Here is a 16,004-nt window from a genome sequence, read left to right as displayed (position 1 = left end):
AAGTGATAAATACATAATGGGAGACCAATGCCAGAGCTAAAAGGTTTGCTTTAAACGACAGGACAGAAGATAACTTTAGCAGCTAAACTCCGGACCAAACTCGCCTGACGGCCATGTCTTTTATGTAAATGTACATTTTTCGGCGTTTTCACGCTTAGATTTGTCAAAAGTTACCGAGAAAAAGACACTGTACTATCCGATAACACCGTTGTTGTAACCAGCAAAAATGGTTGATGTGATTTGCGAGGCGTCTGTCAGCCAACTGTCTGACTTTAGCACGTTAGCCTACGTTAGATAGCATAACGTTATTGCAGCGTACCAACGTTACACGTTACCGTAAATGCCATCTTAAAAAGGCCGCTCGAAACCAACGCTTTCACCCGAAAGACATGTCTTGTAATACACCTGTCAATTACGGCATTGAGGCAGCTACCTTCCATTTCGAACAGACCAGAAGATTCGAAATAAAAAGCGTGTCATGGTGACATGGGTTGGCCAAACAAACAAGCTTGAAAGAAATATTCATGACAGCTTGCGTTCACAGATTACTTGGAGATACCCAACTGTGTGTGTGTGTGTCGAACCTCACATCGACCACCGCGTAATGGCGACACGCAGCCTGACGTCAGCGTCTGTAGCCGACGTACCGTAAACAGCTATTACATTGCGGAGACTCATTTCACACAATACTAAATTAATCAACTATTAGATGTTTTAAGATGCGCCACTGTGCTTTCTCATCGCCATTAAGCGCACCGGCAAAAAAAATTAATACCTACAGCAACTTTACGTGAAATTTAAGACAATTTAAGACCTTAATTACCCGAATTTTAATTTAAGATATTTTAAGACTTTTTAAGGACCCGCGGGAACCTTGGTTACCCTGAGGTGTCGCTGCTGGTGTGGAATTTGACAGGGCCAGCACTGGCCAGCAGTGACAGTGGCCGTAACTTACAACTTTTTAGGTCAGAAAGATCACCATGGGACACGGACAAGATAAGATTAATAGCTGAACTGTAAGAATTGAGGTTCTCAAACTGAGGCCCCATTGTTAAAGAGTTAGTTAGTTACAGCTCCCCAGGGGATCCATGATTAAGCAACATTGTGGCGACTGAGGTTAAAAAGACTGATCTGTGTACAATGATGTCAGAACGTTCTCTTCAGCCGAGAGGTGATGAGCTCCTGCGTGAACTTTATCATTCCGACTGAATCTTGTACATCTCTTAAAACTCAGTAAACTCAACTCAAACGTATTGCTCCGTGTGGCGGTCTTTCACTTGATTCTCTGTAAACCAACACGTAGAAATAGTTTAAATCTAACACTAACCACGTACTGTATTTTGCCCAGGGACTGTGTGTGTAACTAAGTGTGTTTGGCTGCCGGCCCTCTAAAATAAAACTGGTAAACTTCACTTGTGTTTGGTGTTGTGTGTCTCAGAGGGGTCTGGACCTGTACAACATTGAGGTCGCAGTGAAAACAGGAGTGTAACAACACTGTTGCTATGGGCACCAGAGACAACTGGATCCACCCACAGTACTGCTGGGAAGCTTTGGTTGAGACAGACGTCTGACAACAAAACTGACTGCCATCAGCCCTAGCTGCAGCATGTTGTGACTGAGAGAAGATGAGGGGAATAGAAGTGGCTGCTGACTGGTGATACTAGCAGGACATGTGCACCCATGACTTCTTGGAATTTAGGAAGAGGAGCAACATGCACATCCATGTAGGAATAGAAAGATAATGCACCTCCAGCAGTCCACTCTTGGTGCTCTTAGTGAAAAGACTTTTCCCATCCGCTCCATTACAATCTCCCTCCACACCCCCTGAGCCTTGGTGCCCTTAGCAACATGTTATGTACACCCAGATAAACATGCAACACTCACCTGAACGTCTCTAGTTTACAGTTGGGATCATTCAGTCTGTCTGTGAGCTCTCTGACACCTGAGTCTCCTGGGTGATTGTAGCTCAGATCCAGCTGTTTCAGGTAGGAGGGGTTTGATTTGAGGGCAGAGGCCAAGAAAGAACAGCCCTCGTGTGTGATGAGACAACAACACAGTCTGAAACAAGAGATTGTCTTTCATCATTATTAGAGAAGGAAAATGCATTAAAGTAGGGCTGCTCGATTATGGGAAAAATCATAATCACGATTATTTTGGTCAATATTGAAATCACGATTATTGAAACGATTATGTTTTTGCTTGAAAACATGTATTTATTTACTGAAAACTTTAAAATATCCTCTTAAAAAATACACAAAATGTTTAATTCAAAATAATGTACAAATATGTATATGCAATTTTTATAAAACATTTAATGAATGAAATAAATATATTTAGACAATCAAATGACATAGAAAAACGTATAAGTATCCACACTAAACTTTTTTCGTGTTTAAGTGCACTGCCACAACATTCTGAATCTAACATTTTTTTAAGCGACACTCAACAAATTGCATCTGTCAGAACTCACTTCAGCAAAAATTATTATGTATTATGTGTGTGTGTACTCCTGTGTGTAGCTCATCTGTGTGTACTCCTGTGTGTAGACCAACCCGTTAGCAGCAGACGTGCCTAGTGCATGCTTGTGCTGTGTCGAGCTGACCGTGGCTAGTGGCTGAATAAACACATTCTTTCACTAAGCCATCTTCTACAAGTCTGTTATTTCTGAAGAAGCTAACTTGAACCAAGCCTGGGCCTTCGAAGAATTCGCCGGAGAACAGCAGATTCTTTCATTTGCATAGTGTACTGATATGGTGAATGTGTTAAGTGTTTGGATTCGAAACGGATTAACAGACTTTTACTACAAACATATACAAATGGGACACTTAATGAATGAAAACACATCCTGAATACTGATTACATGTTTTCTGGCTGGCTCTTAATAGGCAGCGATTATACAAGTGCAAAAGTGTGGTATGCTAGTACACAACAATTCTGACCTAAACTGATTGATTGGTCAACAGTTCATGGACAGCAAACTAATCTAGCACATGCATCAAAAGCTCCAATCAGAAGTGATACTAGATAGTAGAATGAAAGTCAAACACAAACCTTAATGTCTGTAGTTTACAGTGAGGGCTACTTAGTCCTGCAGAGAGAAGCTGAACACCAGAATCCTTCAGGTCATTGTAACTCAGGTCCAGTTCTGTCAGGGAGACCCAGGACTTGACAGCAGAGGCTACAGCCTTACAGGACTCCTCTGTTAGCTTACAGTCAGCAAGTCTGCGTAGAGTGAGAGGTATAGAGACAGAGAGTAGAACATGGTAGCATGACTAAAAATAATACTGTTCAGTTTAGAATGACAGACATTGACATTTTAACCATCAAATAAGGAGCAAAATGAGCTGAAACAGGTCATGGACAGCAAACGAATCTAACACATGCCTATGCTTGGTAAACTGTGGTGTTTCATTGTAGGTCTGTAGGCTGAATTTGCATAATTACAAGGAGATTTTTCTTTTAAAAAACACTGAGCAGAGGGCAGGTTTAATTCTTAAAACTTGGTTTCCTCATTTTCTTTTCCAAGGTTACATTGTGCTGTTGACTTACAGATTATGCTTAAGTAAAAGCCATCTTATTGATGTCTCTTTTCTGTTGTCTTCATTTGCACATTTGGCATTGAGGCAATCCAAAAGTAATGGAAAGTAATCAAGATACATTACTTTAATATTGTGATACTTGGATTAGGTTACTGAATACAATTTTTAACAGGTAATCAGTAATTGTATCGGTATACATTTTTAAAGTAACCCTCCCAACCCTGCTTGGTGATCACAGGGTCGCTCTAACTCCTGAGTCTGGATGCAGGGTGGCCCATGTGATCCGGGCTCTGTGATATAAACCTCCCCTTTCAACTGATAAAATACTTAAAAAGGTAATGTTTGTTCCCTGTCTAGATAGAGAAGCTAGTGAATCTTTATGTGAAGCCATGCTCCCTCTCCCTTGATGCGCCTCGCTGTTCCTGATTTTTCTACCATTGCCTGACTGAGGTCTCCATTCCTGTCGTATAAAATTACTAACATATCTTGGCCACCTTGGGTAGCATCTCTGTCTGAGATATTTGTATTTATTTGAAACGGATTAACAGACTTTTACTACCAACAATACAAATGGGACACTTTGTATCAGTTCTATTTAAACACTACAAATGTTCTTACAGGAATGTATGAAAACACATCATGAAAACTGAATACATGTTTTCTGGCTGGCTCTTGATAGGCAGTGATTATAAAAGTGCAAAAGTGTGGTATGCAAGTCCACAACAATTCTGACCTACACTGATTGACTGGTCAATCCATACCATGGGTCAATTAATCAATGGGTTAATTATAATTATCCCCTGAAGAAATATCACTTTGGTTCTTTTTCTTTGAAAAAAAAACACTCTGAATCTATATACTGACCATCTACAAACAAGCATTTGAGAATCTGTGTCAAACCTTCATTACACCATTACAACTACTTAGTGTACCAGGAGACATTGATAGGTGTCAGGAGTGTTCTGTCACTTTCTCCAAAATGCAAATGGTTTTGTATAGACAGAAGTGTGCACAGATCATGGACAGCAAACTAATCTAGCACATGCATCAAAAGCTCCAATCAGGAGTGATACTTGATCCTAGAATGAAAGTCAAAAACCAACCTTAATGTCTGTAGTTTACAGTGAGGGCTACTCATTCCTGCAGATAGAAGCTGAATATCAGAATCCTTCAGGTCATTGTTTGTGAGGTCCAGTTCTGTCAGGGACACTGATGACTGCAGAGCAGAGGCTACAGCCTTATAGGATTCCTCTGTTAGCTTACAGTCAGCAAGTCTGTATAGAGTGAGATGTAAAGATACATAGAGTTGAACATGGTAGCATGACTAAAAACAATACGGTTCGAAAGTTTAGAATGACACAGACAACTCCAGAATCTCTCAGGTCATTGTTACTCAGGTCTAGCTGCAGCAGGCAGTTTGGTGACTGCAGACCACAGGCCACAATCTCACAGGAGTCTATGACCAGCTAGCCTGAAAGACAAAATCATGGACAGAGCAGTATAGATCACTTTAATTTTACACAGCACAAAAATAACAAAAGTGTAGTTATTTCTAGGTCCCCTACCTGCATATTTATTTTTCTGTGCAGTATCTGCTAATCATATAGAAAAGTTTAATACTATGATTCTGTGTGGGGAACATAGGAGCTAGCCTCATGGATTTCATTGTATCATCTATCATCTCTTGTGTGAATACCTCTTCAAATAAACATTTTCTCCTGTTCTTTCAGGAATTTTAATTATCACATCATCAGCCTGCAAAATCCATCTTCAATTAGTCATTTTAAAGTGAAGAAAACTTTAGAGAACCTACCGAAGTTCCTCAATTTTAAAGTGAGGATCCTTCAGTGTAGCAAATAACAGGTTCATTGCTGATTCTCCAGGATTATTGTTGCTCACATCCAGGTCTTTCACACAGGAGGGGTTTGCCATCAGAGTGAGAGCCAGACAAACATAACCATCATCTGAGATATGACAATCAGAGAGCCTGAAAGAGAACACACACAGGTTCATACACATACAGAGAGGCAGGGAGAGAGAGGCAGGGAGAGAGAGAGAGCGAGAGCGAGAGAGTGAGTTGTGACAAAACATAGTAATCTTGAATATCAAGCCCAGTAAACTCCCAGGATACAGTCTGGATCATTTTACATTAGCTTCTGATTCATGATAGCACTGGCAATGATTGAGTATATCAATAACCCCATCCCTTCTGTCTTACTACTGGACAATAGTGTAGATTTGGGCCTATCAATGCTGAGGTTAAGACAAGACGTTTGCAGTCAGATAAAATGTAAATTTAACAAGCACAGGTCATGATAATATTGCAGGGGTGTACTCTAGCAAAGAAAGAAAGCAGAACAGCCAGGCTTGTTGGCATGGAAGTCAGAGCACATACTCAGTGTAGTATTGGAGCTCCATTATATGAAATTTGAACAAGAAAAACATTATCGCTGGCCAACAGTCCCAGTAATTACACCTTAGGAAGTCAGCAGGTCAACCCCTACACTCTCAACGTTCCAGAGCCACAGTGAAAGGCTTATTAAAGAGCAAACTCTCATCCATGTTCACATGAGTACTTCCACACTAGACTTTCAGTATGTCAACGACATCAGAGGCTTCTAATGTTAGAGCCTGAAGTAAGATTCTTCTAACCGTAGATCTCTAATGTTCTATTATTGGAAAGTGCTAATTGTCAAGAAGCATCCAGACTCCTACAGATGACCATCGAGCTGACAATCCAGCACAGCAAAACAGTAGCCTACATGATGCTGTTTAATGTTTGCAGTAAAACTGGGAAAAGTAAAAAACTAAGGGCCTTATTTACTAACATTGCGACCGCAGCGCAATCAGCGCCTTTGCCACACCGCACATAGTGCGCGGTATTTTGCATCCTATTTATCAAACAAGAACCCTCGTCGCGTCATCTGCGCCTAACACCACCCATTAGTGTTATTTATGATGATGAGCTAAAATTAGAATTAGAGCTTTTGGTTCACGAGGTTACAGCAAACTAACCCAGGTAAATATAGAAACTCATAAATATTTCTCTGTTTAGCTCTTCCGTCCACAATAAAAGTTGTGATCACTTTGAATTCAAGACTGTCTTTTATTGGTGAGCTGATTTTGGGAAATTAAACTTTTCAGCGAACATTGAGTTACTGGGTTGCTATGGTTACCCCTCAGGGTGCCTGTGCAGCTTCATATTAACGAGTTTATGTTCACAAGTTCATATTCACACATATTAACACGAGTTAATCACACACAGGCAACTGCCAACCGGTAATATGGTTCCCTAAGCTAGAGATAGCTAGGATAGTTAATAGCCAGGTTAACTGCTCCATAGCATCCCGTTAAATAGTCTGGTAGGAATACACGACACCCCTTACTTTAAAACGGCGCATTCCAACACTGAAAACCATGCTTTTCAAAAATGCTGCCCTAGGCAGATACATACAGAGTTGTAGCGTGGACAGGGCAGGGGCAACTGAAATTTTCAGACGTTCGGTTTGCTTGAACTATGGGTGAAAATGAGCAGCGATTCTGGGTAAAGCGTGGCCGAACAGCTAGCTGGTGGGGCAATTTTGTAAATGCCTATATTACTGTAAATGATATCAAATATAAACATTTAAAAAAAAATAACATTTCTGCAAATTTCTCGCAGGCACATAGTTTTCATTTAGCAGCTGATATGTCATGCTGAAACACCTCTTGTTTCGTTACTAATACATAATTAGGCGCACTTTACGCATCTCCTCCCATCTCTTTGCGACAAACACCCACTTTCCCTTATACCCTCCCAGCAGCGGTAATCTAAAGTGCGCCACCTTAGTAAATATGGTTTTAGGTTTTCACCCGCTATTTTACGCCTGAAACAGGCGCAATCCTGTTAGTAAATGAGGCCCTGAGTATCAGTAAGCATACATGCAGAAGTGAACATAATAACCCATTCATATCGTAAAATAACATACCTGCAGAAGTGAACAAAATAACCCATTCATATCGTAAAGTAATATCCTAGTCCCAAAATCTAACAAAATGTTTCATGCCTAGTCACAGATGAGTGACTGTGTGAGAAACACTCGTGGTGCATAGAGACTAACCCATCTGGGCTCATACCAGTGAAATAAACAAAGCTGAACTTCAATCTCAAGTTTATGACATTAATACACCAAAGACAAACAAACTGCCAAAAAACCCAGATGGATTTGTTTTCAAAAGATCTACATTTGTTCATGATTAGCTTAAATGTGTTCATGATTAGCCTATGTGACTGAACCGTAGTCTTATTTGTCTTACAAAGAGAGTTTTTCAGTATAAAACCTATTCATTTTACTGAGAGAGTAAAAGTACCCCCATGGAAATATTGTGTCAAGATGAAATAAACTAAGCTGAACTTCAGGTTTATGACCTAGATACACCAAATACAGGTCAGGTTCCTTTTTGCTGTTCATTTAGTTGTCTTACAAAACCTATTCACTTTACTTGTCAGCCCATGTAAATATTTTCTGACAAGATGCATTTAAAGTGGTATTTCTTGTGTTGTGAAAACATCTGTTCTTGACAACCCAACATGCAATCCTGTTAGTAAATGAGGCCCTAAATGTAGTAAATTCATTGCGTAAGCAATTCAAATGAAAACATTTTTAAGAACAGAACACTTCCATTATCCTGCCATTCACATACAGTACTTAATCTAAAAAACAGACTATACACTTAATACAGCCTCACTGTTTATTCCATTTGAATGCTTAAGTGGTGATGTGCGATATAGAACTATGCTAAAATTCATGTTATAAGGAATCATGATATTGTAAGACCAACCTTAATGTCTGCAGTTTACAGTGAGGACTAGACAGTCCCTTAGAAATAAGCTGAACTCCAGAATCTCTCAGGACATTGTGGCTCAGGTCCAGCTCTAACAGGGGGTTTGCTGACTGCAGAAATGATGCCACAACCTTACAGGACTCATGTGTGAGTTTACAGCCTTTAAGTCTAAAAGACAGCATGAAAATATTTTTAAATATGCGCGTGTGTCTGTACACTCAGAAATATAGATAATACACTGTTAAATAAAACTCACATGAGAAAGAGATAATGGAAAATTGTGTTTTGAATCCAATACACTTCAATAAAAGGAAAGTTTACACTTTGTAGGTACACCTGGAATGTGTCCATTGTGTTTGACTTTAATCAGTAACTTGTGTATGGTTGAAACAAAATATATCTGAAACCTTAAGACACACTAAATAAAACAAATGTGACGGCAAAGGTAAAACTTAGCTGTTGTTTTTTTCTGGTTACACACCGGATGTACACAGTAATAAAACTCAATGATGTTTCTCTAAAAACAAAAATATTACTTGCCTCAGTGTTTTCAGACGGCAATTTGGGTTTCCAAGACAAGGGAGCAGCTTCTCTTCTGATGTAGACAGATCACAACCACTCATGTCCAAGACACTCAGTTGAGAAACACAAAACTGCAAGACTGACGTCACGACCGCACAGGAGCTGTCCTTGAGTCTACAGCAGATGAGTCAACAGAGGGGGAGGAAGCGACTGTAAGAAACATGTCCTCTACACCTCTTCAATTTCCAAATAAGAAATACTAGTACATTTGTATTGTTTGTAGTAAATGTCTGTTAATCTGTTTCTGTCCAACAGCTCTTCTCTTAATATACAGACCTGACTTTACACTCTTGATTCAGTGGTTTATGGAGCAGTTCTCCTTCACAGTCCTGAAGCTCGCCATCACTGATGTCCAGCTCTCTCAGGTGGGGGTTTGCCCCCTGAAGAGTCAAGGCCAAAAACCTTCCAGTCAGTTTACAGCCAGCAAGTCTGCAAAAACAAAATTGTGTAACAGACTATCACAAACTGTAAAATCAGAGAGCAAATTCTGCCTAGAGTAAAACATTAATGTTACTATTGTCTGGTTAACAGAGTCTACAGTTAACAGTATGCATCTTTTAACACGGTGTACAATATTACTGACCTCAGTGTCTCCAGTTTGCAGTTTGGACTCTGTAGAGCAGAGCCCAGCATTTCTCCTGACTGCTGCAGGTCACTGTGACCGAGGTCCAGCTCTCTTAAGGGGGAGTTTGCAGACTGCAGAGCTGAGGCCACAATCTCATATGACCTCTCTGATAGTTTACAGTCAGCAAGTCTGTCAGAGAGACAAGAGAAAAAAAAAAAATATATAAACTATGAGTGCCTCCTTCCCCATCCATGCCATATGGATGAGCAGAACTGCAGAATGTTAACTTATTTCTCAGGTTGAATGTAAATACTGTAGCAAACAATGGACCTCATTGTCGCAGTTAAGAAAAAGTTAAGAAGAAATTTCTTACGAAGTTCCCAGGACAATTCTGGCATTCATGAAAGTTCTCTTCTGGGATTTGTTCTTAACAGAATTTAAGAATGCTAAATAGCAGTTGTAAATCAGTCAGATTGGAGTGCACCCATGTTCTTAAGGGCTGAATTTGTGAGAAATCATTGGTGATTGCGTTGACATCAATTCTACAACTATTTGTATCATTAACCATTACGTTTCACATTTATAGTCATGATTCTGAGACTGAGGCATTGTGATGTCCTAAAATAAATAAAAGCACTACACGAATACTGCAAATGGCAGTGAATGAATAAATAAATAAATAAGCACTAAACTCAATCGCATGGATATAGCCATAGTGGAATAGAATGGACACTTCTACATTCTGCAACAGTACATCCACCTCTGCAGCGGTGAAGTTAGGTCTGCGTTTACTGGACCATGTGTTGGCGCAGATTAAGTGAACTGCATTACCCAGAATGCACTAGGCATACGAGCTGTAGATGTGATGTTTACATGTTGAAAGTTGCTCCAGTAAAGTTTGAGCAAAACCCTGCACTGCACGGCATAACAAACCTGTGTTAGCTTTCCGTTTTGACATGATTTTGATCTGTCTCAAGTTGCTTTCACGTTGCCTGTGGATTCTGTGTATTCTGCACACATTTCTATAGTTGCATGGCTTTATAAGGAGCTGGCAGGGCGTTTCTGTATGCAAATTCAGGTGTACGAGAACGCGTGTTCAATTTAAGGATCAGTGCAAAGCTTAGAACACTTTAAAAACGGTTTAAGAACACATTTCCAGGCGTTTTAGGTTGGTCTTTCGAAGTTCATAACAAGATATTTAAGAAGACACTTAAGAAAATGTTCGAGAATGAGGTCCAATGTGAAAAAGACGTGAAAAACATTTCATCAGATAGGGTATCAGGGGTACAAACTCATCAGGGATGAAAAAGGTGACAACGATGCGAACCTCCTAGGAGGGTCCGGGGCATGCTCCCCGGGGAATATATTTTATATATAAGAACATTTTGCACATTTTAAAGTTCAATGCATCAATCCAGTCCACTTCACCAAAGCACATTACGTCACAGATGTCCATCAGGTATCAAGCAAAAAAAGGGCCAACTACTGGAACAGAAAATCAACAGAGGCTGCATCAGGCATGGCCTAGCTTGCGTGCGAGAGCCTGGAAAATGGACTTCCAATCCAGTGAAGTGATGAATACATAATGGGAGACCAATGCCAGAGCTAAAAGGTTTGCTTCAAACGACAGGACAGAAGATAACTTTAGCAGCTAAACTCCGGACCAAACTCGGCTGACGGCCATGTCTTTTATGTGAATGTACATTTTTCGACGTTTTCACGCTTAGATTTTTCAAAAGTTACCGAGAAAAAGACACTGTACTATCCGATAACACCGTTATTGTAACCAGCAAAAATGGTTGATGTGATTTGCTGACTTTAGCACGTTAGCCTACGTTAGATAGCATAACGTTATTGCAGCGTACCAACGTCACACGTTACCGTAAATGCCATCTTAAAAAGGCCGCTCGAAACCAACGCTTTCACCCGAAAGACATGTCTTGTAATACACCTGTCTATTACGGCATGACATGGGTTGGCCAAACGAACAAGCTTGAAAAAAATATTCATGACAGTTTGCGTTCGCAGATTACTTGGAGGACCAAGTACTTGGACCCCCCCCCCCCTAAAAATATTTTTATTGCAGACCTACACGAATCACACAAATGACCTATTTTGGATCAAAAACGGCGACTTTCGCCGAAAGGTGACGAGTTTGCACCCCTGGGGTATAAAAAATGATGTTCAATTGCTCTCGAAGACACTAAGATTGAACTGGTGAAAACATGCAAATGTAAACAAAGCTTAGTTTCTTTAGAAAAAAAATCACACAGTGGACTTTTAAACCTATAGTACCATGCTACCTATAGAAACACCTCTTAACATAAGCATTCCTATGACAAGAAGTCTGAATTCAGTGTCAAGGTTAATGCAGAACTTAACTCACAGAGCCTTTCTGCAGCATCTCACAGCTGGAACCAGCCTTCTGCGACCTTCTGGAGAGGTTTTGTATTTCTTCAGGTCAAACTCATCCAGCACCTCCCCAGACATCAAAAGCACATGAGCCAAGGCTGAGCAGTGAGCCAGTGAGAGCTGTTTCACTGAACCCTTCTCTGCCTGCAGGAAAGCATTGATTTCATCATGAACAGAAGAGTCGTGCATTTCGACCAGGCAGTGGAACAGATTGATGCATCTCTCAGGGGAGATATTTGGCCTTTGCATCACCTTCAGGTTTCGGATTGTCTTCTTCTGACTTTCTGGGCTGCTGTATGTGTGTGTCAGGAAACCCACCATAAGGCTCTGATTTGACTCCAGAGAAATGCCATGAAGGAAGCGAACGAACAAATCAAGGTGTCCATTCTTGCTCTCCAAAGCTTTGTTCACAGCATTCTTTAGCAGCTCATGTAGATCTGGCAAAGACCTGGACTTCCCTTTGAGAAATGGTGTCAGGGCCTCCATGTTTTTACTCAAGTAGGAGGCAAACACATGAAGTGCAGCAAGAAACTCCTGGATGCTCAGATGCACAAAGCAGTAGACCTTCTTGTGCTGAAACACACATTCCTCCCTGAAGATCTCAGTACACATGCCAGAGTACACTGAGGCTTCACTCACATCAATGCCACACTTTTTCAGGTCTTCCTCATAGAACATGAGATTGCCATTCTCCAGATGCTTGAAGGCCAGCTCTGCCAGTTTCAGTATGACATCTTTGTGTGATTCCAGGAGCCTCTGTCTCTCTATATCATTTTCCTCTTGATACTTCTGTTTTTTCCTGGTGGTCTGGATGAGCAGGAAGTGTATGAACATCTCAGTCAGAGTTTTGGGGGCTTCCTTCCCATTATCCTCTTCCAGTATCTGCTGAAGGACAGTGCCTGAGATCCAACAGAAGACTGGCATGTGGCACATGATGTGGAGGCTCCTGGATGCCTTAATGTGTGAAATGATTCTTTTGGCTTGATTCTGGTCACTGATCCTCTTCCAGAAGTACTCTTCCTTCTGTGGATCACTGAACCCTCGTACTTCTGTCACCTGATTGATGCACTGAGAAGGGATCTGACTGGCTGCTGCTGGTCGGGAGGTTATCCAGATGAGAGCTGAGGGAAGCAGAGATCCCTGAATGAGGCTCGTCATCAACACATCCACTGATGATGTTTGTGTCACATCAGACAACTGCTGGTTCTCTTGGAAATTCAGCAGAAGTCGACTCTCATCCAGACCATCAAAGATGAACACAATATGGCGGTCTTTGTATTCACCACCCTGTAGCTCCCTAAGCTCAGGGTGGAAGTCCAGCAGGAGCCTGTGAAGACTGTACTGATCATGTTTGACCAAATTCAGCTCACGGAATGGAAGTACAAACATGAAATCTACATCCTGGTTAGCTTTCTCCTCTGCCCAGTCAAGGATGAACTTCTGCACTGAGACGGTTTTTCCAATGCCAGCAATGCCCTTGGTCATGACAGTTCTGATGGGTCTCTGCTGTCCAGGTAAGGGCTTGAAGATGTCATTGCAATGGATTGCTGTGTCTTCTTTAGTTTGTGATCTGGATGCTGACTCTACCTGCCAAACTTCATGTTCATTATTCACCCCTTCACTATCTCCCTCTGTGATGTAGAGCTCTGTGTAGATCTTGTTCAGGAGTGTTTGAGTCTCTGATCTTATGACACCTTCAGATATGCTCTCAAACCTCCTCTTCATACTGGCTTTATGGGTCATCAGTGCTCTGTTCAGGACATCATCTGTTTGGCATTAAACAAACAAACAAACAAACAAGCAAAACAGATCAGCATCATACGAATTTTTTATTGTCTCTGTAACCCACATTTCAAGTAGAGTAACACTGAGCACACAACAATGAGCTTCAAAATGTCAATATCATTTCGTTTCTTAACTAAATGGTGTTTCTATTTGTGCAGGAACCCAACTCTTGGAAGCAGTTCTGAAAGAAATACTTCAAGACTCACCTGTTAGTTTGGCCCTTTTGACAGGAGCATGCTCAGTTTGGAGATGTTTGCTTCCTTCCATGACTATGTGCTCATCCAAAGGAAGCTGTGGAGAAATCTGTGCCATGTGTAAGTGTGGGTATAGAGGGTTCTGCCCTGAGTCTGAGTATGGATACGGAGGAACTTGTGCTATGGTTGTAGATGGCTTTAGATGAAGCTGTGTCATTTCTCTGTGTTGGTAGAGAGAAGATTGTGCCATGGCTGTAGAGGGATATACAGGAGGTTGTGTCATGGTTGTATGTGGGTATATCAGAAGTTGTGCCATGGTTATGTCAGGGTTTAGAAAGGGTTGTGCTCTGGATCTCTTTCTGCACTGGGGACAGCTGTAGTCTCCTGATGGACCAGACTGGCTCCAGTAGCTGCTGATGCACGGCCTGCAGAAACTGTGTCCACAGGTGGTGTTGACTGGGTCCCTCAGTAGCTGCTCACACACTCCACACCTGGACTGATCCTGGGTCAGAACATTCCTCTGAACACTGCAGTGACCGATAAATCACACAAAGAGTCACGTTATTCATTGATGTGTAAGAAAACCTTACACCAGGTTTTACACAAACACACACACAAACACTCTCTCTCTCACACACACAGGGTCAGTGTATTTCTAAGCTGACTGCAGAGACACCAATAATTGCACAAAGACACACATAATTCACTGCATCCTTACATTAAAGAGTAGCTGATAGGTCTGTACACACATATAGTCACATGAACACATTCAGAAACCACCCAGGAACACTGGAAGAGCAGATGAGTGTGTAAATACTGTGTACACTAAGATTTGCAAACACACACACACACACACACAAACAAACAAAGACACACACACACACAGTGTGAGTGGCAGCGTTTTTTAGATAGTTCTGGTAGATAGATAGATAGATGGATACTTTATTAATCCCGAGGGAAATTTCTTTTTTTTTTTTTTTTAAGATAGATAGTTGTTCTCCTTTCCTCTCCAGTTTAATGTAGGTTTTATATATATATATATATATATATATATATATATATATATATATATATATATATAAAGACTGTCCGGCATGGATGCAAATGTATACCGGATGAATCAGTGTCTGTTGAGGATTGTTTACCAGCGGTCACCAGCGATATTGGGTCTCAGGATTGTTTATTCTAGATGCTGATAAGTTGATATGGTTGATCTTCTAGAATATGTCATCATGGTGAAGTATCAGTTATTTCCCATCCTGCCGCTGTCTAACCCCTCGAAAAAGGTGATCCTTTCAAATGAAATGCTTGAGGCGATTCTTGTTCGATATGATAAATTGATTGGACCGATCGAATGATTGATTTTGGGCTTGAAAACATAGAGTTACAATATGTCATATAGTTTAGACGACAAACATTTATGACACTGAGGGTGGAGTACATTTTGTTGCATGCAAAGCTATACAATGACAATAAAGAGAAAAGGCCATGGCTGGACTACACTGGTGGCAGGGTGGTTGATGGAGGTAGTGGTGGCGATAAGCCAATGTATCTGTGCCTAACCAGGAAGGGCAGGAGGTGAAATCACTGATTCACAAACTGAGGTCGTTGCTCTGGAGGAAGGTGTGGAGAGTTCAGTGAGAACAGCCCCAGTGACTAACGGCACAGATGCAGCCCCTGTAAACAATGTGAATCAGAATGGTACAAATTAAAGCACCGCCCTAGCCAGCTCTGACCCCGGTAACGAAAGTGGTGCAAATGCTGTGGATCACTCCTCGATGTCACAGGTGCCAGACAGCAACATTCCGCAGAGTGACAGGGATTTGCTGTCGGAGAGAACCGAGGTGCAGTCAGTAGAGAATGACTGACAGCGAGTGCGAGTTTGTAGAAGATTTCACTGACACGATTTCTCAGGATAGTACAAGCGAGAGAGATTTCAACACCACCCTGAAGCCTTCATGCTACACAGTTGAACAAATAAATGTTTTTCTTGATCAGACCAAAAACCAGTGTAATCCCAGGCTGGAAAAGGTTACATTTACATTTAGTCATTTGGCAGATGCTGTGGTCCAAAGCGACGTACAAGGGAGACGAAAAGGTTTG

At 41.2% G+C, this 16,004-nt stretch overlaps 1 protein-coding gene across 1 annotated transcript; it reads right to left on the bottom strand.

Annotated features, from left to right (window-relative positions):
- Window positions 1–1,884: 1,884 nt before the first annotated feature.
- On the bottom strand, window positions 1,885–14,448 carry LOC122132532 (NACHT, LRR and PYD domains-containing protein 12-like; the record flags this gene model as incomplete). The annotated part of the gene is made up of 10 exons (XM_042707217.1): window positions 13,914–14,448; window positions 11,897–13,688; window positions 9,529–9,699; window positions 9,222–9,374; window positions 8,904–9,059; window positions 8,361–8,531; window positions 5,353–5,526; window positions 4,643–4,813; window positions 3,052–3,222; window positions 1,885–2,058 (listed from the first exon to the last, which is right to left on the bottom strand). Coding segments are annotated over exons 1-10 (3,437 nt in total), but the record flags the coding sequence as incomplete, so codon positions are not given.
- Between the last annotated feature and the right edge of the window lie 1,556 nt (window positions 14,449–16,004).

Source organism: Clupea harengus, unplaced genomic scaffold (assembly GCF_900700415.2).
Source record: "Clupea harengus unplaced genomic scaffold, Ch_v2.0.2, whole genome shotgun sequence".
Classification (NCBI taxonomy): Eukaryota; Metazoa; Chordata; class Actinopteri; order Clupeiformes; family Clupeidae; genus Clupea; species Clupea harengus.
The sequence above is the reverse complement of the archived record's forward strand: the minus strand, read 5'-3'. Positions and strand labels throughout refer to the sequence as shown.